At 47.1% G+C, this 25862-nt stretch overlaps 1 protein-coding gene across 1 annotated transcript in view; it reads left to right on the forward strand.

Moving 5' to 3' along the window:
• The window catches only part of Dntt (DNA nucleotidylexotransferase), a 28664-nt gene extending 6985 nt beyond the window's left edge, over positions 1 to 21679 (forward strand). Inside the window, exons 2-11 of the mRNA XM_051146538.1 lie at positions 288 to 462; positions 1492 to 1620; positions 2367 to 2537; positions 3379 to 3450; positions 5024 to 5147; positions 9832 to 9964; positions 10850 to 10958; positions 15165 to 15410; positions 18630 to 18713; positions 21362 to 21679. Coding sequence (XP_051002495.1) covers positions 288 to 462; positions 1492 to 1620; positions 2367 to 2537; positions 3379 to 3450; positions 5024 to 5147; positions 9832 to 9964; positions 10850 to 10958; positions 15165 to 15410; positions 18630 to 18713; positions 21362 to 21448 — 1330 coding nt within the window. The 3' untranslated portion in view covers positions 21449 to 21679. The remainder of the gene's footprint in view (positions 1 to 287; positions 463 to 1491; positions 1621 to 2366; positions 2538 to 3378; positions 3451 to 5023; positions 5148 to 9831; positions 9965 to 10849; positions 10959 to 15164; positions 15411 to 18629; positions 18714 to 21361) is intronic.
• The last annotated feature ends 4183 nt before the right edge of the window (positions 21680 to 25862 follow it).

Below are 25862 nucleotides of genomic sequence, written 5' to 3' on the forward strand. Positions count from 1 at the left end.
ACTTTGAGGACAACTTCATCTTCCATCCTCCTGGCACTTCTGTTTTACACAACTCTTGCTAATATTATTATTTTTTTCTATTTTTCATCCAACCTGGGATGTAGGGATGTAGTCCACTGCTGGTTTGCTAATTAAGACGGAGCCGATTCCCTCGTGTGACAACCCATAGTCAGGCCCAGTGTGTGCCTTTAATCGGCTGGAAAACTCTGGGACCTTGAGGAGGGAGGACAGGGTCTCACTTTGGGAGTTCCCTTTACTGACCTGGCGGCTTTGCCTTCCATTTCTAGTGATTCCGTCACCCACATTGTGGCGGAGAATAACTCGGGATCAGACGTCCTGGCCTGGCTGCAGCTACAGAACATCAAAGCCAGCTCGGAGCTTGAGCTCCTTGATGTGTCCTGGCTGACTGAATGCCTGCGAGCCGGGAAACCCGTGGTGATGACAGGAAGACACCAGCTGGTTGTGAGTGTCTCCTTTGCTGGGTGACCACGGATGTGGGCATCGGAACCCGCAGACTTGGGTCAATGACCATCTTTTCTCATGGAGTTCACTTAGCTCTGTTGGGCTCCCTTGGCTCCTCTGTCACATACAGTAAAGCCCACCTCCAGGGATGGTGTAGGAATGGTGTGAGAACTGAAGTGACACACACGTACATCATCCACAGTGCTGGCGTGCTAAAAGCACTGAAAAGATGGGAACTACTTTCTTAAAAATTCTTATTTTTAGGTGTGTATGTGTATGTGTGTGTGTGTATGTTTGTGTGTCTGTGTCTATGTATGTACACATGTGTGCAGATGTACACAGAGGCCAGAAGAGGGCATCAGATCTCCTGGAGCAGGAGTTGTTATAGGTAGTTGTGAGCCACTCAGGTCTTTGGCAAGAATAGTAGTCACTTTTAACCACTGACCCATCTCTCCAGCCCCATAACAAGAACTATTTTTATGAATGCATTTACACACAGATATTTCAGAATATCCACCGTGGTATTCAGAAAAGTCAGAAAAGTAAAGAGTTCCTTTTCTTCTCATTCTGATAACTCATGAAAAAAATTAAAGAATAGGAATTTTTAAACCCAAATCTTTGGCCAATAATGCTATACTCTCTGGGAAAAGAATTTGGATCATCTATAATAAATTCACACACACACACACACACACACACACACACAGAAGAAATAAATTTTAATTGCAGGTTCTTTCTCATTCTTGTGATTTCAAAAATACATATCCTGTACATACATGAGGTGTCACAATGAAATTCATTATCTGGTGTGGTTGATACGTTCCAATAAAAAGAATAATAGTACGTGTCTATGATAGGACCGTGGAATGTATACGACACATTTTGAGTCCTTTGTGATTTTGCCCTCTTCCAGAGCCAATTGACATAAATTGTCTTAAAGTAAATGTTTTCTTTATATTTGAGTAAGTATTTATAGCTATATACACTTATTAACTGTCACTCAAAATGGAGCCTAATGCTTTTGTGTAGGTGAGAAGAAACTCCTCCTCGAGTCCCACCCCAGGACCCCAGGACACTCTGCCACCTGCTGTGCAAAAGATCTCCGAGTATGCTTGTCAGAGGAAGACCACATTAAACAATTACAACCGAGTATTCACGGTAACAAGGCTTTCTCAACACCAGGGCAAAAGGGGGGCGGGGGTTGAGGCTTTTTTCCATGACGCTGCAAGTTAAATTATGATTTTTCTGGAAATCTGAGAATGTTTCTCCATGCTTATCTACCTAACCTGACCTCTGGCTCTTAGTCAAGTGAGCCTTTTTCATGGACTCCCAGCTGCTCCAGGGCCAGGGTTCACCCGACACAGTCAGTAGAGTGTCGAGCACAGAGCTTCTTGTCTCTTTGTGAGGAAGAACAGGAAACAGGTGGCAGCCACTGGGCCCACTGAGCCACAGCTGCAGTCTCTGCCAGGAAGGCAGCACACCTCACCTTAAATAACCCTGGCTTTGGGTCTGGGTGGTGAACGCACCCTTCATTCCACAAGCACCGGCTGTTTTCTGCCTAAGCTGAGAGGCCTGAATGTCTGGGGATCACGGCAGAACCCTGGCTACAGTCTGCAGAAGACACGGCTGCTGAGACATTGTGGGCACTAGGTCACTACTTGGTTAGGTTGCTTCTAGATGTCTAGTGATGCTGAGGTCAGTTTCCTCATAATTCATTAGATGTGTGCCTTTTCGGTTCAATGGCAGTGTCCCACAGGGGAGAACACAAGAGTGCAGGACTTTGATGCTGACTTCAAAGGTACTCCATTAGTAAAGGGGACAGGAGGGACTTGTGAGTGACTCTGACAAGTAGACCTGCTGATCTTTTTTTTGTTTTGTTTTTTTGTTTTTTGTTTTTTTTTTAGGATGCCTTTGACATCCTGGCTGAAGACAGTGAGTTTAGAGAGAACGAAGGCTCCTGTCTGGCATTCATGAGAGCAGCAGCCGTACTGAAATCGCTGCCATTCCCCATCATCAGCATGAGAGACACAGAGGGAATTCCTTGCCTAGGGGACAAAGTGAAGTGTGTCATAGAGGTAAGGGAGAAGTGGAATCTGCTACACCTCGAAATAGGTGAAGGAGAGACAGGACAGATCACATGGGTATGGGCTCCACCCACATATTTATCTATAGATAGATCACATAACACCAAGAGATAGGTATAGATGTATAAAATCCATTCCCCAGGATGACCCAATAGGACTATGTGGACCCAAGTAGTAGGGAAAAGAACTTTCTCAGATAACGATTTTCACCAACAATGAGAGACTCAAGCCTTAGAGCTCAGAGAAGCAGAATGCTCTGGTTTCCATCCCAGGCAGTGCGGGTCTCACTCAGAGCTCTTTCTGGTCAGCACAGGGTGACATTCAGTGAGTTGGTTCTGCATCTATATGCTCTGCGAAGAGACTGGGCAGTAGTTGCATGTTTAGCAACATTTAAGGATTCCCTCATAAGGCAAGTTTGCCATCCAGTACCAAGTTTGAATCCAGTCAAATGCAAGGTACATTACTCTAGAAAAACATCTCATCTCAGACAACAGAGGCTCCTGAGGGCTTGACAGTGATGGGCTCTTCAGTGGGCCAGCACTAACCGGGTGGATTGAAAAGCTCTCTTACTTCAGTATGTTGAATAGATTGAAAAGAAGAAAATCATCAGGACTCTCTGGACAGCACTTGTCAGTGAACGTTTTGTCTTAGGGTCTATGGATGCAGACCCCCAATCTTCTGCATCCTGGCTTTTTCCAGAGCAGCCACGGGAAATTCTCAACTTATCCTCCATTCTCATGAGAAACCATCAAGCTGGGGCCTTGGGTATGAGGCCGGCACTGCCATTATGCAGGGACACAACTCAGAGTCTTTTCTTCAACTCTCCTTGCAGGGAATTATTGAAGATGGAGAGAGTTCTGAGGTTAACACTGTGTTAAGTGATGAACGATATAAATCCTTCAAAGTAAGTGATTTTACATTTGTATATGGTATGGGGGTGGTAGGGGGTGGTTTTCTATTTACCTTCTTACTTGCTGTGGGTGGTTACATTAAGTCAGGCTGCCGTGGCAAAATGCCACAAACTAGCTGCTTAGACATAGAAATTTGTTCTATGCCAGCTCTGGAAGAGAAAGCTTAAATCAAGTTTCTGTGGAGGGTTCTCCTTGTGGTTTAACAGTAGCCAACCACCTTCTTGCTGTGGCCGTCACAGGCAGAGATAGAGGTGAACAAATGTACGGATCCTAGTTTGCTTGTTCTTGGCTAGCTTTCTTTACTGTTAGTGTATTAAGCATGACTTCTTGCTTAGGGAATGGCGCCTCCCACAGTGGCCTTCCAATATCAGTTAACAGTCAAGCTGTCCCCTACAGACATGCCCACAGGCCCGAGTACTAGAGATAATTCCTCATTGAGACTCTTTCCCCAGGACAGTCTAGGCTATGTTGAGTTGATGGTTAAAACAAACAAGCACACTTCCCAAAGATCCCATGTGCAAAGGCCATCAATCACACTGAGATTACCTACCAAGGACTCGCACTCACAAATGTCAAAGGGACACAAGGCTACAAATAGAACAGACTCGGTACAGAAGCACCAACTCCTCATTGCATCTTCAGTTCTGAGACTCAGATTTGATCGTCTCCCAACTTTCATTACCTTAGGGTTTTTGGCCAGTTCCTTCAGTTCGTAAATGATACAAGGCCTAACTTAGGGTCAGGACAGGAGCCCAGGCTTGGAGTACAGACAGACCTAGGTTTAAGTCTGTGCTTGTAAATGGGGTGAGTATGTTGAGCCTCCATGAGCATCCTTCCATCAACAGTGTGGTACAGGACTGTGTGTAAAAGACTGAGCATCCTGCAGACAGACAGACAGTGACTCACACATTCACAGAGCAAGTGGTCTGTCACTTAGGTTATATGGAAGCCTTACTCAGTTTGCCTCTCACCTCTGTCTCATTCTGTGACACTATAGCCACAAAAGGATTCTCCAGAAACAAAAATCCTCTAAAAGCTACCATCTCTGGGCTCAAGAGAAAACTCAATAAAGTGCTGACAATCAGAGTAAGAGCTTCAGAACCAATATAAAAAACTATGCATGGTAGCGAGCCTATTAATCCAGGCACAGAGGAGGCAGAGACAGGCAGATCCCTGGACTCATTGGCCAGCCATCTAGCCTGAGGTTCACTTCAGTCTCCAAATGCATATTTATATGTGCCTATGCATATCTGTGCAAGCACACACACACACACACACACACACCACACACACACCACACACACATATACACACCACACACACCATACACATACACACCACACACATACCCACCACACACATACACACTACACACATACATACCACACACACAAACACACACGCGTGCGCGCACACATGCACCACACACTACCCATTTCTTTCATGAGAAACTGGGCCAAAGTTTTGCTTGCATTTCTTATCTAGGGCCTGAGGCTTTGGAAAGTGTGGCTCTGTTGTCATAGCAATGAATAGGGAGATAAGGGCTTGCCTTTCCCTTCCTCTTAGCTTTTCACATCTGTGTTTGGAGTGGGACTGAAGACGGCTGAGAAATGGTTCAGGATGGGATTCAGAACTCTCAGTAAAGTAGAGTCAGACAAAAGCCTGACGTTTACGCGGATGCAGAAAGCAGGTAAGGGTCTCGGGAAAGTCATGGGCTGCTCTGGGCTTGTCACGGTTTAGTGTCACTTGAACTCGGACTCTAGTCTTGGGAGTTGGGTAAACCTCGGTTTCAGCGCTTGTCATCAAGCGGCCTTGAATAAGCTGGTTAAAACCTTGCGCCTTCGCTACCTCACCAACGAACCTGAGACAACCAGGGAATACATCTGCCAGCACAAAGCTCTGAGCCTGGCCTAGATCAGGGCCTCTTCCTGGGGTGCTGGGATTCCCTTGGTGCTGGGATTCCCTTTACTCAGACAGTAAACCAGCGTGGGACTTGTCCTGATACCTATAGACTCTAGACACTTGGGTCTGGATGTCTCCCTGCATTAAAAAAAATATGCATGAAGAGTTCAAGACAGAAGAACATGGAGGAAGGAGAGAAAGGTATCAAAGCCCAGGTTCGATATCAACTGGGGAAACTGAGGCGAGGTGTAGATCTTGGGGCTGGCTGGTGACCCTGCACACTTTCCCTGAGGGCAACTTTCCAGGCTAGAACTGATTGTTACTGGCAATGGCTTCCACTGAGAGTGGTGGATTGAGGGGCCAGATTTAAATTGCCGGCAGTGGGCCAGTGCTGATAGCGTCCTGGCAGGGCCTTACAGCTACCATATAAGGGGGGAGGGGGGAGGGGTGGGGTGAGGGCTGATGGCTCCTAGCAGCGGCTTCCTCTTATGGTGGTAAGCGGCTGAAAAGGAAAGGCAAAGAAGGAAAGAAAAGAAACACACACACACACACACACACACACACACACACACACACACACACACTTATACTTAATGATGAAGTAAGACAGAGTCCAGAAGATAGATTTCAACAAGCTTCTTCTTTCAAGCCTCTCTTACTTTACACATTTACACACATACACACACCTACACACATGCATGCATACATACATACATACATACATACATACGTACATTCACATATTGGATGGATGGAAATAGATTCTAACAACTTTATGCACATACATATGTTCATACACACATCTTTGTGGATGGAAAAAGATTCCAACCCAACCAGCTATTGTACATATGCATATGTACATATATTTGGTAGAGGGAACAAACTCCTAAGAGTGACTCTCAACAACCTTATTATTTCTCCCACAGCTTATATATCCTAGCAAGATCTTTCAGGCAGTACAAAAATCACAATGTGTTTACATTCTATTTCTCTATAAATAAATGATTACAATGGATATATGTAAGAAAATCATGTTCCCCAGTACCTCCACATGGTCAAAGGTTTTACTTACTATGGGTGAGAAACAAACATAAAAAACAAGTTACTTCCAAGAACCCACATACATTTGTAACTAAGCAACTTGTTATATATTAACAGAGTATAAGCAAGCAAGGTAATTTCTCAGCCAGCTTTTCTTTACTGGCAGGCTGCAATTTAAGGTTACAAAAAAAGAATCAATTATCTTAAAAAGTAATCTTATAGCAATCTTAAAAGAATCACAAATCTAAACTTCTATATAGAAAACAATCAGCCAAAAAAAAAAAAATCAGCCATTTCTATTTTAAGTCCTAAAGATGCTCATCTACTCATTAGCATTTTTTATTAATCATATCAGGAAGCTGAGGGCAAATATAAGAACTTAGTCACCTTGACATGCAGCTTCGGTGAGAGAGTCACATCAGCTAGTGCTAATTGGAGGATTGTCTCTGCTCACCAACCTCAAAAGGTCCCAAGCTTTACTATTAAGAGTTTGCTTTTTCTTAACTTCAAAGTGTTCCCTAAGATTTTCTGCATCATAGCCAATAGCAAAAACATCTTTACCTAAACTTGCTGAACAATCTTTTTTTTTTCCCCAAATTCTTTCTAAGGGTCATTGTTAGCAATCTATATCTGCAGGTTCTTTTCAAGGGTGGTGGTTGAATCATTAATCTGCTCCAGCAGCAAAGCCTGAAAGAGATCAAGCATTGCTATTGCTTATGCCAAAGATACTGCCCAGTGAGTAGCTGGGAGCCCCCTTTATAGCACTCACACAATTCATGTATTAGGAGGACTGTGAGGGCAGCAAGGGTAACAAGCAGAGCTATCTCCACAACAGCATGAAGTCCTCAGGACACATAGTTCTTGGGGTTATGTGAGGCACGCTCATCGCGGGTGTGCTAACTGGTATGCACGCCCATCGAGGGTGTGCTAACTGGTGTGCAGTATTCCATGAGTTCTAGAGCTGTTTTGTTGTTGTTTCTGCGTGGTCCCCCAACAGAATGGATTATCTGAGCAAACTATATTTTCAATGGGTTGGTTCACAGAAGAGAGAAAGGACAGAAATGTAGATACAGCCTTGATCTGTCCAACCAGAGCCTTATAGCCTAGGAAGAGACAACAGTCCAGTATGGAGACAGAAGAGCTCCACTCAAACCCTGGCACCCCCAGCTCCCAGGCCCCCACCCCCACAACCCCTGCCTCAGCCACTATAGTGGTCAGGTCACTTTCTTCCATGGCCAGTACTGGTACTTTTTCCAGAAATGCAATTTATAGCCCCTTCTAAATGTGTGAGATTTAAACGTTAGCTTTTAAAATATTTCCCAGCACTGTACTCCCAGCTTCTGGAGTTATGGAGAATGGTGAAGTTAAGTTTTTTAATATGGAAGCAATGGGGCCTTCTACCAGGGGTACTGGATATGTGTGAGTAACCAACAGCTATCTTCTGTTTAAGTGATAACAACAGACAGACAGGCAGGCAGGCAGACCAACCAAAGATAATGGCATCACAAGAAACAGTAGAGGTGGTGAATCATATCTTGGGGTGTCCCACCAGTGACCTCCCATATAGGAGATCCCCATTCATCTTGTAAATTTCTTTTTAAAGGATTTTTATTTATTTATAGTTTATGTATATGGGTGTTTTGCCTGTATGTATGGCTATGCACCACATTTGTGTAGTGTCTATGGAGGCCGGGAGAGGTCATCAGATCCCCCTGGAACTGAGGTTACAGATGGTTACTGGGAATCAAACCCAGGTCTTCTGGAGGAGTAGCCAGTGCTCTTAACCGCTGAGCCAGCTCTCAAATTGTCGGCTTCTGAGTGAGTGTTAATAAGTTTTATACAATGCCACAAAGGAAATAAACGAATCTAAGAAAAGAACATCCAGTATTTCTACTCTGGGCCCCAGAAAGTGTACATCTAATAAGCGTGTTTTACACTAGCTCTAGAGATACTTTAAAAAGAAATGTTTATAAGTACTAAATGGTAGTGGCAAGAGATGGTTTGGAATGAGGACTCCTAACCTTTACAGAGGAAGGGGGGAAGCAACATAGTATTCTGTTTAGATAGCCTTGAACTTGTGATCATCCTGCTCCCACGCCCTGAGTGCTGGGAATACAGGTGTGAGGTGCTAGTTGACAGCGACACACTCTTAAAAAGTCAGGTTCACGTACATCATCGAGTGAGTGGGCATAGGGATTTCCCGGCACCAACTGAGTGGTGCTTGAGTGCCAGTGATGGTGCCAGTGTCTGTATTAGAGACTAATGGGGTGTTGTGTGTTAGACCAAACTCCCTACACTCATAAAAAGAAAAGCAGGGGGAAGAGCCATGTTCCCCTGCCCCACCAAAAAAGGCGACAGTTATCCAGCAGAGCAAGAAAAGGTATTGATATAAAGACAGGGGTTCCTCAAGCAACCGGCTTGGTGACATCAACATCTTTTTCTTGTTCCTGTCAACACACTTCTGCAACTGTCCCACTTAGAGGTCACAGGTGACTTTGAACCTGGAAACTTTGTTCACAGTGTGCTCAAAACAAACGGTCTCCTGGCCACCTCTCATCCTAGGGTGAGAAACGAGGAGCCAGTCAGCAGCCTCTAGAGGAGCACAGCTCCCATTTATCAAGTGACATTTGGGTGGTCCCCTTGGGGACCCTAAGTGAATGTAAAGTGCCTTCTATGGAAGCAGGGGCAACTGTCATCAGACTGACTCTCCAGGCATCCCCAGCTTCCCTCCAGTACTTCACCCCAGTCCTTGGGGACAAGCCTTCCTCCCTCTATCTGTGCTGTGGTGATAGCCAAGGGCTCTGCTTCTGAACAGTGAACGGTGAACAGTCATTACTTCTTAGTCCTCAGGCCAGGAAGCAGCACGCCAATCCCTCCATGGCGCTTGACACTTTGTTTTGAACACGGATGCACCCTCTTCCTCTCATTGCTTTTCCCTTTGCTAACAAAGCCATCACTTCCAAGTCCTGAACTTCTCTATCTCCCCTTTAAATAGTAGGGCACAGCTTCTTGGTCCAAAAGGCTGGACCCCGTGCTGCACACTTGCTTAAGCTTAGCACTTGGGAGGCAGAGGAATTAGGGGTTCAGAGACAGCTGGGCTTTTGCTCAAAACAGAGAAAGAGGAAGAAGAGGAGGTGGCAGCATTGGTTCTTCATAACACCAGACAGGAGCTGTTTAGATTCCAGAAGGATTTGAGTACTTTCCCCTTAATAAGGACATTGTATACCTCTCTGTGAGAAATCAAAGCTCCTTTGTAACCATGAAAAAACCCACAAGCAAATGGGCAAGGCAACGCCATAGGTTACTATGCTCTGTACAGGGTCTGGCCAATGCCTAGGAATGCTGTCTGAGACAGCATCCTCTCCCATTGACGGCTGGTCATCTTACGTGTCACTACTGTCTCTCTACTGGCTTGTCAAATGACCTCTTAGGATTCCTCTACTATGAAGACCTCGTGAGCTGTGTGAACAGGGCAGAAGCAGAGGCCATCAGCGTGCTAGTGAAAGAGGCAGTTGCGGCATTTCTTCCAGATGCTTCGGTCACCGTGACTGGAGGGTTCCGCAGGTAAGTGATGTATCTGTTTTAGCATCCTTCTTCTGCCTGCCTCTGAAATGGTGCAAAAGGTCACTTCTGACCTGGTACCAGCACCTCTCCACAGCTTTGCCTCCTGCCCCCTAACTTTCATGTCAGGAGCCCCAAATAGCTTGACATCCCATGCACACAGAGCTGTTTCTTGCCTCTGTGAATTTGCTCAGGTGAAACTTTCTCATCTCTTAAAACTTAATTTAGATGCTGCAGCCTCCAGGGAGCCCTCCTTGACTCCCTCTTGCTTTGTGCTGGATTGGGGTCTTTTCTCAGTGCTTCCTGGATGCCCACTATGTCACGTGTGCTTTCCCTCTGGAGCTAGTAGGGCTCGGTTCCCACTTAGGTTCCCAATTGGTTCCCACTTGATACTTCGTTTGAGTCAACGAACAACTAAATGGACAAGGCTTCAGGAATGTATGTCGTCATTGGTTGGATACTAACGCCACTGTTTCAGAAAGGGCCTTGTCCCTCCTGCCCCTCACCCACTTCTGAGATCTTACCTGACCAAAGCTCTTGGTCAACTACTTATTATCATACCTGTTTCTGTGTGCGTGTGTGTGCGTGTGTGTGTGTGTGTGTGTGTGTGTGTGATGGGTATAGAAGTCATATTTGTTACTATATGTCTTTCCACCCATACACAACAATATACATATGCATACAGCGTTTTCTGTCACAGACTTGTTTTGTAAGAAGTACAGTTGTACAGGCAAGAATAGTTGGTTTAAAAATACTGTGAGCATTTGCACCACAAACCTCACACTTGGGACACAGAAACAAAGAGGGTTTTTTTGCTTTTGTTTTTGTTTTTTTAAACGAAGGGCTAAGAGTTGAACTGATTTCTTTTTTTGTGCCTTTTCAAATTAGAGGTAAGATGACTGGACATGATGTGGACTTTCTGATTTCCAGCCCAGAAGCCACAGAGGAAGAAGAGCAGCAACTCTTACATAAAGTGACAGACTTGTGGAAACAGCAGGTAAGGAGACCAAAACAGGCAATTCAAGACCATCTTAGCGTTGCTTTTTGTTTCTTGTGTGTGTGTCTATGTGTGTGTGTGCTGTGTATGTGTATATGTGTATGTGGTGTGTGTGTATGTGCACGTGTATGTGTGTGTGGTGTGTATGTTGTGCATGTATATGTGTGGGTGTTGTGACTGTGTGTGGTGCATGTGTGTGTCATGTGAATGTTATGCATGTATGTGATGTATGCAGTGTGCCTGTGTGCGCATGTTTTGCATATGTATAGGCACACGTGTATGTATATGTATGCGTGTGTATATGTGTGTTATGTGTATATTATGTGTGTTGTGCATGTGTGTATGGTGTGCATAAGTGTGCGTGTTTTGCATATCTATAGGCACACATGTGTGGGTGCGTGTGGAGCCTGAGATGGATGCTGAAAATCATCTTGGATCACTGCTCTACCTTATTCACTGAGGCAGGGTCTCTCAGTCAAACACAGAACTTGTTGATACGGGCACACCTTCTAGCCTGCTCGCTCTGGGGCTCCCTTGTTTCCACTTTCTGAGGCTAGAACTGCAAGCAGGCTGTCATGTCTACCAAGCATTTAGGTGAGTTCTGGGCATTTGAAACACAGGTCCCACGCTTGCACAGCAGGCACTTTGACCACTGAGCCATCGCCCCAACCCCAAGTGTTGTTGATTTGATGTGTTACATGATCCCTGTACAGTGACTACTATTCTCAATTCTGGCATGAGACCAACCAGCTTGGGTCCTAGGCAGCACATTCCAGGTATGCATCTTGTTTGAAGAAGGAAGCCGGTGAGGGCAAGCTGGGCCCTGCAGAGGTCATGGCCTATATCTATCAGCCAGGATGAAATCAAACCTGCCACAGGGCAGCCTATTGCTAGTGGTCAAAGCTGAGTTAAACTAACCTCACAGCCAAAGATTTCTGGCCCTCTAGTCAAGTGCCATTTCCTAGAGAGCCCAAGGGCTCTTCCCTGGGGATCTATAGGTCTGGCTGAGTAGGGGAGGCTATGCTAGAGTTTTCCTAGCACAGATTTCCTCTTCCTGGATAGATAGTATCTGCTGGGCATGGCTGAGCTCACCACTGTACCAGAAAAAAAAAAAGACCAGATAATGAAAGCTAGAAATAGCCAGCCCGGAGCCATGGACACTATAAGTAAAAACTAGATTTTGCATTCAGATCCAAATTCATCTGTGAGACTATACCATGTCCCTCTGTCTCCCTGTCCCTCTGTCCTTCTCAAGAGAAAGGGCACAGAATATCAAGAACCCCTGAGAGTAGACAAGAGCAGTTCAGCTGGGAGAAAACATCCCAAAGAGTTAGGACACTTGCCCGGTCCTCTGCTCTGGGGGAACAGAGGGAGATGCAAGGCTCTCACTGACAGACAAAGAGTACCTCTCACTCCAGGCCTGTTGCCAAGGTTGGAAACTCATTGATGTTTGTGGCTGTGTCGATGTCCTCCCGCTAAGACTTTCTGTGACTGCTGGGGTGGAGAGATGGCGGGGAGCCCTCTTTGTGTCGCGGGGCTCAAGGTAGTCCTGCTGTGGTCCCTGGACAGAGATGGACATTACAAGCCCAGGCTCTGCCGTGGGGGCTGATAACAAAACATGTCCAATCCGAGACTTCAGAAACACACTTACTGGTGGTGCAACCTGGGACGGTCCCTAAGGGTTCGTTGTCCATTTCCTGTCTGTGCTAACCGGAGAGTCAATGGGAAGTCTCCAGAATGCCTGACAAAGGGTGGCTGTGAGGATCACCAGCAGCATTGCTTATTGAACCCTAGTTGAGAGCCAGGCAAGGGGCTGCAGGGGACCCGGGAGCCAGCAAGTCAGCTCCTCCCCTTCCCTCACAAAGTGCCAGATGATTCGGTGTCCCATGCGCTGGACCAACCCCTGAAGCCCTAGCCCCGCCCCCAGGATCTCAGCTGGGAAATCAGCAGAGTCCTTCCCATTCGCTTCCTCTTCCACTCCACTCCTCTTGCCTGCCATCCTTAGCCCGAGCTTCATGCTCACAGAACACGCACAACATGCCCGCAAGATGCTTAAATGTCTGAGAAGCGTGCTGGGCAGCCCTCAGTGTGCTCTCCTATCAGGCGACCCTATACGGTGTCTTTTGGAGAAAACCCTTGGTCAGAGGTAAAAGAAAGGGAGGTGAAGAGCTTAGCGATTCTGATTTCTGAAGAGGCTGTCGTTTCTCAGACACTCATTCTGCCTGAACTCCAACCTGGCTGCTGGCAGCTTACCTCAAAGGAAGGAGACTGCGTGGCTCAGGTTTGGGGTCATGCTTGGTGAGTGGGACCCGGGTATAGGGACCCTAACTGCTTCATGTGGTCACCCCTGGAGTTCACAGAACTTCTGAGCGATTCAAAATGTTGAGACTTGCTACAGAGTAAAAATACAAGTCAGAACTAGGCATGGCTGCTCACACTGGTCGTCTCAGCAATTCAGGAGGCTGAAGCTAACTTCCATTCCAGGCTACGCGGAACCAAAAGGAATTTTAAGTCAGCACTCTACGACCATGACCCTGGGTTCTGAATTCATAGATTCAACTGATCTCGGATAGGAAGAGGTATTAAAACAACAAAAAAACAAAGCCCACACCTATGTTGAGCATGTACAGACCACTCCCCCTTGATAGTCTCTAAACAACAATGTGTGTGTTTGCATAGTATTAGGCAACTGATCTAGAAGGGATTGAGAGTCTACAGGGATATGTGTGGCTCCTATACACACCACTTTGTGTTGTGGACTTGAGCACCTGTGAATTTTGCTACCAGGATGACTGAGGGATGATTGCGGGGTGACTGCGGGGTGACTGCGGGATGGCTGCGGGATGGCTGCGGGATGACTGCAGGGTGACTGAGGGATGATTGCGGGGTGACTGCGGGGTGACTGCGGGATGGCTGCGGGATGAGTGTGGGATGACAGTGGGATGACTGCAGGATGGCTGACTACCCTCACTTTGGAAAACTGACTTGAGTTTGAATAGTAGATTGATTCCTCTGAGGAAGAAATGGAAGAACCTGAAAACAAAGGACAAGAAGGGATCCTGGTTGGAGGACTCCTCACGCGGCCCCATAACAACCCTTGCTGTCTTACACCATTGGTTCCATACCCTGGGAACAGAGGAAATGCCTCAGTAGGGAACAGTGGGGAATGCTTCTTTCCTACCTAGGACAGACACTCTGTCTCTACCAGGAAGACAACTGTGGGCACCGTGATGAAGCCTGAGCCCACCCTCAAATCAGCTTCAGAGGAGAGAAATCACATTGAGAGAAGTGAGGACAGGAAGGGAAACTGCAAACAGTGGGGACACACAACAGAAAGCTGCCCTGGAGAGCTAGGGCTACATCTGAGGTGGTAGCAGGATCCACTGCAGAAAGCACCCAGAGCCAGATGGAATACCCCAGTCAAAGCTCTGCCAAGAATGTTCCTATCTGTTACCAGCCAAGTGCTACCACTGTGTGCCACAGAGGGACTCCTAGGGGCTGGCAATTGCCTGGTATTCCTTTGAATCATTTATTAATTTTCTGAACCAAAACTTCCCACTGCCTCTAACATAGGCAGGCAGTTCTTTCAGGAGAAGTAGCATTTCCAGTGCTGGGGTGTACTCAGCAGTAGAGTGCCTAGCTACCAAGTGCAAGTCCTCATAATCCCCAGCACTGCAAAACAGCAGAAGCAGCAGGTCACCATGCCCCACACTGGGCACTCCCCCCCAAGCCTTTGACCCAGCCCAGGCAATCAGCAACGGGACACACATAGGGAACAGTGTGACTTTTTGTTCATGGCGGCTTTGCTTTTAAAGGAGCAAGGCTGTCCCTCAGAAGGAAGCAAGAACAGGTGAAAGCTCTTTAGTTTTCTCATTGAGGGGTTTGGGCTCAGCATTTCTCGAGGGAGAAATACCTCTTCTGTAGCCAGAACCTGAGACCCATGAACTACTCCGCCCTGCAAGGAAGTACAATGGTACACCCATGTCCTTTCGGCTTTGAAAAGGCTTCCTTAAAAGAAAAGGAAAGGAGAGAAAAGAAAAGAAAAGAAAAGAAAAGAAAAGAAAAGAAAAGAAAAGAAAAGAAAAGGCTTCCCTAAAGAGCAGCTGTAACTCCGCAAGGGCGTCTTGTGTCTGGTCGCCCCGCCCCTTACCCCCACCCCCCCCCCCAGTTCCCGACCCTTTCTAAATTCTCCCCATCCCTTTTCAGGGGTTACTTTTGTACTGCGACCACATAGAGTCGACATTTGAAAAGTTCAAGCTGCCGAGCAGGAAGGTGGATGCTCTTGATCACTTTCAGAAATGCTTCCTGATTCTGAAGCTGCACCATCAGAGAGTCGACGGTGACAGGAGCAGCCAGCAGGACGGAAAGGGCTGGAAGGCCATCCGTGTGGATTTGGTCATGTGCCCCTACGAGCGCCGGGCGTTCGCCTTGCTTGGGTGGACTGGCTCCAGGGTAAGCTGTCTCCTATTAGCTTTCCTGGCCTAGGTGAGAGCTGATGGCAGCAGGAGAGATCAGAGCGAGGGGACCATGCCCCCAAGCCTCTAATGATACTGACACATGGTCACGTGACTTAGATCCATTTAAAACAGTTATTCCCAATGTGTGGTTCACCAAGGCAGCAGAAGTGGCCTGACCTAGCAACAGGTTAGATTCATAAATTCGCCATCCCATTGTATACCACTACGTCAGGAACTCTAGGCAGCTAAGCTGAGACAGGTATGTTTGAAAAGCCCCTGGGTAACTAGGAGTTGTCTTAGGTAGGGGAGAGCCACTGAAACCCAGGAAGCCGCAGAGTGATGAGTAACTCAGACAAATTCAGACACTAGCCCCACCTCTTCCAGCTGAGTGATCTTGGACAAGTTTTCTGAGACCCACAAGATTGACGTGAGTGGCGCCCTCTAGGGGCGGCAGTGCACAGCTGCACTGTGGTACCGCGGCTTCTACCTGAAGACCACGTGCTTGGCCTCTGGCTCCAATGCTGCTGTAAAAAAACAAGTGAGGGTTTTTTTAATAAATAAATAAATAAATAAACAAGGAAAGAAAGAAAGAAACTCTGGGATTCAAGAGGCCAAATCCTGCTCTAGCCCTGGCTGTGTAGTTTTCAGGTATACAGTACTCTCCTGCCCTTCTTTCTGCATCTGAAAACTGGGACTCTGCTGAGGGCTGTCCCAGACAGCAACTTTATCAGCTCCCCTTGCAGAGGCAATGCTCCTGAAAAGTAAGCATCTGCAGACACGCAGCACAGCAGGGAATTCACAGTCCGGAGCAGCAGAGGCTCAGGGCTCCATAAACACCAGGATACCGCTGCCTATACCACGGCAGAGCCTTCCTAAAGGTCTTCTTTGACCCTAGCCTGAAGCCACAGATCCTTTTAGGACATCTGACACCCCTTAGTCACCACCCACTCTCCTTTAAATCAGGTTAGCATCCAAGACCACTGGTAGACCAGGAGGGCTTGCATGCTCTGACACACCTGCTCTGCCTTACTGTCTACACCACCGCCCTCCTTGAACACTCCACCTCAGGCTCTGGCCAACTCACTGTTCCTACTGAGGGAGGCACGTTGGGGTTTTTCTATGAAGTAAGAGGGAGTGGGTGCAGCCTGGATCCCCCAACTCAAGTGAGAGAGGCAGAAATGGGCAACGGCAGTCAATGACAGCTGACATGACTCAAGAGTGGCCACGTATTGTCTGAGTCTACAACATCCAGAGGTAAACTAATCAATCTAGTATTTATCAAAGCCTCCTTAAAAACAAACAAGCAAAAAAAAAAAAAAAAAAAAAAAAAAAAAAAAAAAAAAAAAACCAAAACAAAACAAAAAAACAACCAAAAACCAAAAACCAAAAACAAAACAAAACCAATTGTTTCCCTGGTAGATTCAGTTCCCAGCGTGATGCCCTCCTCCCAGCCCCCCAGTAAATCCCTGGGGCTCAGCAAAGGACTGGACTCTTGTCTTAGTTAGGGTCACTGTTGCTGGGACGAAGCCCCATGATGGAAGAAACTTGGGGAGGAAAGGGTTTATTGAACTTACACTTCCACATCAAAGGAAATCAGGACAGGAATTCCCCTGGGCGGGGACCTGGAGGCAGGAGCTGATGCAGAGGCCCTGGAGGGGTGCTGCTTGCTTACTGTCTTGCTCCCTGAGGCTTGCTCAGCCTGCTTTCTCATAGAACTACCAGCCCAGGAGTGGCACCACCCACAATGGATTGGGCCCTCCCCCATCAATCACTAATTAGGAAAATGCCTAATTTTCCTGGCTGGATCTTACAGAGGCATCTTCTCAATGTATGCTTCCCTGTTCAGATAACTCGAGCATGTGTCAAGCTGACATAAAACTATCCAGCACAACTCTTTTGACCATTCTGCAGCCATTTTGGTTTTTAATCAACCTCCTTCAAGCCCTTGTTCAGTGATGCCCACCATGGTAGCCCTGCTCAGTAAGTCCACAGCACTGGTTTTCTATCAGTCCATAGTTTGTTTATTTCTTCTGTTATTATAAATCATCTGCGTCCCCTGCTAGACTCTCAGCTCCCTGAGGAATTGGCACTGTGCGGGTATTTGTTGAGTGAACTGAATTTCTCTCTGCATGTACAGAAACACTCTGAAGGCCTTGGCAGAGGAATTCAGGAATACGTTTTTCATCCCCAAACCACACAGGGCTGGGAGCTGGGAGTAGCCATTCATTGATGCGATTTACACCCCTCGCCCCACTTACCCTCCAGCCTCTCCAGGTGCTGCCGAACCAGTGTGAGCTACGGGCAGACACTGTCCAGGCAAGAGCTGGGGTGAGCGAAACAAGACCTGGAACTCTGCAGACCTGTGCTAGCGAGTCTCGCCCCGGCCAATATTCCACGAAACTGGTCCTATCTGCACCTGCTATAAAGAGCTTCGGCCCCCTGCAAAGAAACTTTAGCCCCAGAAACTTTCCAGCAAAAAGGAAATCATTTCTTGCGGCTAGAGGGCGTGACTGTCCCAGGCGTTCTTCCTAATCTGACAGAAAAAGACAACATTCTAGATCTAGGTTTCTCTCAGGAAGCCAGCAGCAGTGTAATTCGCTATCCTTGTTTCTAGGGTTCGCTTGTCACTGTCCTAGGCTTCAGATTTGCTCCCTGAAACCTCCGGGGTACTCCTGACCATAAAGATGTCACTTTATGTGACTCAGTATGGGTAGATGTCAAAGACGGAGGGGCTTAGCATGCACTCCTCCACCTTGGGGCAAAGCAGGGTTTAAAGAGACTGGGTATTGCACCTAGGGACACATGGAAAGGCATAAAATCTGGGCCAAGATCTCCATATTCCTCATTCTCTATTACAATAGTGATATTTTGAAACTTAAAACTATTTAGGCAGCATTTACTCTGGACCAGGCATTATTCTAGAAACAATGCCCACACTGTCTGTCAACAGATGTTCACACACCATCTGTTGCCTGCTGACCACTGACTGACAAGAGACCAAGCCAATCAGCTTTCTGTTTACACCGAGTTGCTGTTCTAGTACTGGGAGCCCAGAGCTCAGCTACCCAGGAACTTTGCCCCAGGGAAGAACATCACCACAAGGGTATGTGCTAGAGACCGCAGTTTCAAATACCCAAGGGCCTGGGATGGCTTTCAACACTGCATACCATAGTGATCCAGACTGGACAGTAATTTATTGTAAATCTCTTTGCAGCAGTTTGAGAGAGACTTGCGACGCTACGCCACACATGAGCGGAAGATGATGCTGGACAACCATGCTCTGTATGACAAGACCAAGGTACTGTTTCCTTCCTGAGATGGGTTACTGACATTTACCCACAAGCTCTTCCCTTGAACAGATTTTTGTTTTGTTTTGTTTCCTCTTTTTTTGTTTTGTTTTGTTTTTCGAGACAGAGTTTCTCTGTGTAGCCTTAGCTGTCCTGGACTTCCATTGTAGACCAGGCTGGCCTCGAACTCACAGGGATCCACCTGCCTCTGTATTCCAAGTGCTGGGATTAAAGGCATGCGCTACCACTGCCCACCCCTTGAACAGATTTTAAAAACAATATTTATTTATTTATTTATTTATTTATCTATCTATCTATCTATTTATTTATTTATTTTTGAGACAGGATTTCTCTGTGTAGTCTTGCCTGTCCTGGACCAGCTTCATTTATTTATTTATTTATTATAGTGAGTGAAGTGAGTGCACATATGTTGGGTTTGGCAGCAAAACCTTCACCTGCTGGGCCCTCTTACCCCATTCCTGCCCCAACGCAAACCGATTTTAGTGTCCAGATTCACTTCTCTTTGCTACAAATGTTCTGTTCTCTGTGAATCACAGTGGAAAGGACCTGGAAAGCTCTCCTCAGGTCACAACCCTACCTAGCCCAGGGCAAAACACCAGGGCTCCTGCTCAGATAGTGAGTTGATAGGGCACCAGACCCAGCACAGAGGTGAGCGGAAGTGAGTTAGCTGGAATCCCAGTGCCCGTGGTCATTTTCTCCAGAGAAAACCAGGGATCCCCACAAATCATAAATGTCACAGGAATACCCATCAAGGCAGGGACAACCACATTCTGCATGGGTCACTCAGGGGCATCCCATGCAGCAGAACCACACAGGCACCCAGAGATGGACCGGAAGCCATCAGGCCTCAGTCACCAACCATGGGGGACTTGATTGGCAACAGCAACTTGTTCAATTCATGCCTCAGAAAAGGGACAAGTTACCATGTAGCTGATGAAGAAATGAGCAGTCCTACTGTTAAACCATGAGCAAGAAAGGCTGCTGTCCTTACAGTGGTCAAGGGCACCAAATTCCGCTTGGAGGGAGAAGAAATCATGAAATCACTAGAAGCAAGAACTGATCTCCTTGACCTCTGGGGGTTTATTATAGTTTATTAATAGTTCCTATTGGTCAGGCTTGGGTCACGTGCGTCTTCCTAGAGATGTAAGCCATCCTACATCTTCATGGATGGAGGGACAGGAGAATCCTCAAAGAAATTCAAGGTACTTCTCACTGAGGAGGAGGCAGGAAGTACCAGCAGAAAAGCCTCAGAAACTGAGCAAGTGGGTGGAGGCAGAACTGTAGTTCAATTCAGGAAGATTTGCAGGAAAATGTGTAATAAGTAATTGGACAAGTGTCATCTCCAGGTCCATGACTGTGCTATGTAGTAGAAGGGACTCAGGGAAGAAAGGTTTAGTCTGAAAGAGATCGTGGGGTGGAGCCAGAGGGTGGAGCCTGTGGGCAGGCGTGGAAGAGAATGCAGAGCAGAGGGTAGCTGCCATCACCAGCAGCTGACCTCTCTGCTGCACAGTAGAATAGCCTAGACCTTTAAATACTTTGATAACAAGACCTCTCGGGAGCTTTTGATTTCACTGGACTGGAGTGTGATTCGAGCTTCAGTGTATTTTATTAAGGAAAACAACAACAACAACAAAGAAACAAAGGAAGGAAGGAAGGAAGACACATTAAGAGGTTCCAAAGAGCAATTATGGTTAAGAATAGGAGTCACGGCTGGGGTGATGGCTCAGTGTTTAAGGGCACTTGATGCTCTTGCAGAGGATCCAGGTTTGGTTCCCAGTGCCCACATGGTACCTCAGATACCCTTTTCTGGCCTCTTCAGGCATACATGCATACATGCATAAATGAGGTATATAGACATGTGCAGGCACACACACACACACACACACACACACACACACACACACACACACACACACGAAGAGACCATGCCAGCATAAGAACCTAAGTTCAGATCCTTAGCACCATGTAAAAACCAGGAGTGGTGGACATATCTGCACCCTAGAAATTGTCAAGGCCACAGCAAGCAGATCCCTGGAGCTAAATAGTCAGACGGCCCAGTAAATTGTAAGTGGCTCAGTGAGAAACCCTGTCTCAAAAAAAAAAAAAAAAAAAAAAAGGTGGGAGAATATTAGAGGAAGACCTCCAGAGTTGACTTCTGCCCTCCATATATAACACACAAATGCACACGCATCACACACACACATGTGAACACATACATAAACATGCACTCACACATACCCGCAAAGAAGAATTAGGGACTCAGGAAAAATATGTGTCATTTGCTGACTGGAGAAGACTGTCACAATTTTACTGTTGCATGGGAAAGTGTCAAAACTACAGAAAGTAGTAACTCCAGCCTTTGGGTTGTTGGGTTTTTGTCTGTCTGTCTATCTGTCTGTCTGTCTGTCTGTCTGTCTGAGTTAAGGGCTCACTCCACAGCCTAGGCTCCTGCCTCTGCATCCTAGGGCTGGGGTACCAGATGTGAATCACCACACCTGGGCTCCCTCTGACCTTTGATATTCAGGAGCAGAGGGGGTGGGGGGGGGGGCGGGGACACGCTTCCACTGTCACTCACAAGTCTCCACTGAGGTGCACAGGGCAAAGTCCTGAGCAGCCGTGTTTCTCCCTGTGCTTCCAGAGAGTGTTTCTTGAAGCAGAAAGTGAAGAAGACATCTTCGCCCACCTGGGATTGGAGTACATTGAACCATGGGAAAGGAATGCCTAAGAAGGGGCTGTTGACACTGTTCATTTCAGGTTAGGCGAAGCGCTGTTTGCTAGTAGAGGATGGCTTGGCAAAGTCTGGGATTCTTTAGGCCTCAGGAAATGCAGGCAGGAAGTGGATCCTAAGTATACCATGCATAGAGGATAAACTTTGGAGGCTCAACAAACCAGGATGTGGCCATGGGTCACATTCTCAGGCCATCTGTCCCACTGCTACATAGAATTCATGTTTGTTTTTTTTCAATAAAAATGGTCTTGTCGTCGGTGCTTCATCCAGAGAAGTGCATCAAAGTTCACCTAACTCCTGTGGATCTGAATCTCTGTATATCGCCAATAAAAATAGCAAACAAAAGGATGACATATTCTTTGCCTTGCTCAATTCTTATGTTTCTAGACACAAATGGAACTGTGGTAGAGTAAGAGCCCATGGCGGATTTCAAAGGGACCCTTGGGTGTAATTAGCACATCGGAGATCCCTAAGGCTCCGGGAGTGCGGGGGAAGCAGTGCTGACTCCTAGCTGTCTTGGCTCTGCTCTGAGCTGGTACCTTTCCTGGCCAGCACTGAGCTGTATCAGGGATGCTCTCTCACTGCTCTTTCTTGGATGCACCTGGAGCTCTTAAAGAGACAGTGAGGGTTTCTTCACTTCAGGGCCCCCAAGGGAGGGAGGCAGCCTCTGGAACACCCCTCGCCAGATCCATTCTTACCTCCTGCTTCCTCCTGGAGAGGAGACAGACCCTATGCCCTGAAGGGACCCAAAAGGCCACCTACTGTAGGGAGGTCAGGGTCCTCAGCCTGCAGAGGCAAAGTGATGAGTGTCAGCCTGCTTCCAGGGGATGGCGGCTGGAAGGGCGGCATGCAGAAGAAGGAAGGGATCTGAGGAGAATGCTCTTCCCCCATCGAGACTTAAGCAGCATTACCCAGATGCCTCTTCTCTGCTTTCTTAGAGGCCACTGAAGCTTTGTGCCCCTCCACCTCCCATTCTGCTGGTAACCTAAGAAAGGTGACTGGCTCTGCCATTTCTTAAGGCCTGATGAAAAGAACAGAATATTTCCCGCCTTAAGTGGCAACAAGACAGTCTGGTCTACCCCAAAACATTAGACTATTTCACACTATTGGTCCTCCCTTAAGAGATCATCCATTTGGGCCTGTCAATCACTTGGCCAAGAGATCACCACCCTTAAGGCTGCTTCACCCCAAACTGCAGTAAGGAAAAGGGAAGAATAGCTGCCCCTTTAAAGGCAGCGAGCGCTTTCCCTCCCAGAAATGTCCCTTCTGTGGAGTCGTCAATTGCCAAGCCTGTCTGCTTTGTGGAATTTCTCAGAAAAGCCTAACTTTTCTTTAAGAAGAAAAGAAAAGAAAAAGAAAACAACAATTCTTTTTCTTTCTTTTGGATTCTGGCTGAAGCCCAGGCATGCTGTCTCTGATGCTCTCGGCTTTCTCTGAAGCTATACCCCTCCTCTTACCATGTGATTGCTTGTCTGCCCTCCATGCCTAACTAAAATGCCTGGTTTTCTCTCTTCCTCTTCATCTCTCTCTTCCTTCCATCTATCAAGATTTATAGCTTTTTTCCCCCTTAAATGCTAATAAAAATGTCCCCAAGCTTCCTTCTGAGCTGTTTTTGTTTTTAATTCTTTTATTAACAAGATTAAGAACACAAAGAGTAGACCCCCCCCCCCAAATTCCCTGGTAACACCAGATTTCGGCAGAGCACCCCAAGGCTGGGCTTAGGCAGTACTGGGGGAGATGAGACCTCAGTATGTGGCAGCACACAAAAGCTCTCCAAGTCCTTGGAATTGAGATTGATAGCATCAGTCCTGCCAGAACCCAGGTCTCACGGGCATCCAGGCCACAAGCCTGAAGCCCAGCAGCACATGAGGCCCTGACGTGAACATGTGCACAGGGCTGCTTGAATCCAAGCTCCTCCCAATACCTTAACAGTCTAGAAACAAAACCTCAGGGAACCCAAGGGTTGACCCCCATGGTAGCAGGACATGCTGCAAACCCACCCTGGAGGAGACAGACCTTCCCACTCTTGATGATGAATGACAGATGCCTCTCCAGCCACCTTAGCTCTATCCATCCATCACTCCCTGAGCCTCCCATGTCCGTGTTTGGAGATGAGAGAGAAAATGGTGGGGGGCGAGGGGGGTTGGAGAGGGCTGCACTGGTTTTAACCTATGCCATGTAGCTGGTTGCCATTCAACCAACAGACAGGCTGCCGTGGGTTATGTGTGAACCTTTGATACAATAACCCATGAATGTGGCAAGTCCCTGCATGAAAAGGTGCTGAGTGATCCTCTTTGAATGAGTGACTGTGGCCCCACAAGTCTCCAGGAAGGTCTGCTGTTGAGGGTAATATAAACTAAATTCAGAGAGGCTGGAGTCCCAGGGATTAGAGGCTGTGGCGGGGCTTCCCTGCCTAGCCAATTTGGAGCTAGAGATGCCAGTCTACCACGGGGTCTCATGGCCTGATGAATGGGCCGAATCCTGATCTTTTCAATATATCGGGAATTGAGGGGAGGAGAATGGAAGAAAGAAGTAAACACAACCACAACACTGCCTGAGTTTTCAGCATGGAGGTCTCCCCCTACTCCCACCCCTCACCCCTGGCCCCTCACCCCCACCGCCCACCGCCAGCCCCCACCCTCTCACCCCCCATGCCCCACCCCCACCTCCTACCTCCCCTCCCCTCACCCCTACCCCTACTCCCTTATCCCCCATGCCCCACCCCCACCTCCTACCCCCTACCCCCCACCCCACCCCACTGCCTGTTAGTGGAGCCCTGCTACAAGGCAGGGAGGACCTTTAGAAAAAGAGCGGAAACCGGCAGTTCTGGAGAAAGCACACTTAGGTTCTGGCCAGCATCTGAGAGAAAGAGTCAGAAAAGAAAAAAGGGAAAAGTTGCCTCCTTAACATAGGGAAGGAAGAGCCACGGGTACTTTGTAGGTTCATACAATAGCCATTTATTTTCACCTTATTACAAATTAAGTTTTTGTACCAACAGAAGTACTGAATCTTGAAAGTTTAGTGAAAACAATTTGAAATAAAGAGTCTAAGCAATTAATTATAAGTAGGATTAGAATAAGGCATCCAAGCCAGGTATAGTGGAGCACGCCTTTAATCCCAGCACTCTGGGAGGCAGAGGCAGGCAGATTACTGTGAGTTCAAGGCCAGCCTGGTCTACAAAGTGAGTCCAGGACAGCCAAGGCTACATAGAGAAACCCTGTCTCAAAAAACATAAAACCCCCAAAATAAATAAATAAATAAGAATAAAGTATCTAAAACCCAGCCACACCTTACTTTTACAAAGCTTACTGATATGTATATTTCACTCAGGCCTCACAGCTGCCCTCTGTGTCACTTTTATTTTAAGTACAGGACTGAGGCTCTAGGTGACCAACATTCTGGGCTGGAGCTGATACCCAGATATGTCAAAGCCACAGTCTCCTCAAGTTCTCAGGGAGTCCAAAGTCTTTCCACGCCTTGAACGCTCAGCATCCCTGGGCATGGCTTGAAAATGTCCAAATGCACTTATCTAAGAGCTGGGCCCATGAGACGACACTGAACTGAACTTCCGAGGGGCTTTGTTAGTGTGCGGTGGTCACTGGGTTTATAGAACCACTCTCTGTTGCTCAAGAAACTGGACCATTTCTGAACAACCAGAGACCCCATGTGAGAAAAGATGGCTCCCCAGGATCCCAAGGTGTCTCATGGAGATTGTTCCCCAAGATGCCATGAGATCTCAGCTCTCACGCCGTGAAGCATGGCCTACCCCAAGGCAGTGACCATGCACAGGAAGGAGCTGTGACCAGGCCACCAGGAGGCCATCTGGGAAAGTGAAGGCAAAGGTCTGGCCCAAGCTGGTGAAACTGTCCTTCAATTTCCTTGTATGGCAGATGTGGCTCTACCAACCCATCCCTTTGGTTCTGTGTTTATCTTTGGTCCTACTGATCTCTCTCTCCCTCATAATCATCTTTTCTTTATGATGCTTCAAAACAGATGCTTCACTGCAAAGAAAAGTCATCAAAACATGAATATCAATTTTATATTACTCCTCTCATTGTTGTGGTAAATGCCTGATAAAATCTACTTAAGATTTTATGCTGGCTCACAGTTTCAAGGGTATGGTCCATCATAGCAGGAAAGTCATAGTGGCAGGAGCATGTGGCAGCTGGCCACATATCATCTGCAGTCTGGAGGCAGAGAATTCTGTGTTTTCAACTTGAATTCCCTTTTATTCAGTCAGAAACCCCAGGCCACGGAGTGGTACTGTCCACATTCACATAGGTCCTCTTGCTCAGCTAAATCTTTCTGGAGGTGGGTTTCCATGGTGACTCTAAATCCCACCAGCTGGCAATGAAGATTACCCACCCAAGACTTCGGCGTCCTGAAGGTTAAGGTGCAATGTGTAATACGG

The sequence above is a fragment of the Acomys russatus genome, chromosome 5, assembly GCF_903995435.1.
Source record: "Acomys russatus chromosome 5, mAcoRus1.1, whole genome shotgun sequence".
NCBI classification, from domain to species: Eukaryota; Metazoa; Chordata; class Mammalia; order Rodentia; family Muridae; genus Acomys; species Acomys russatus.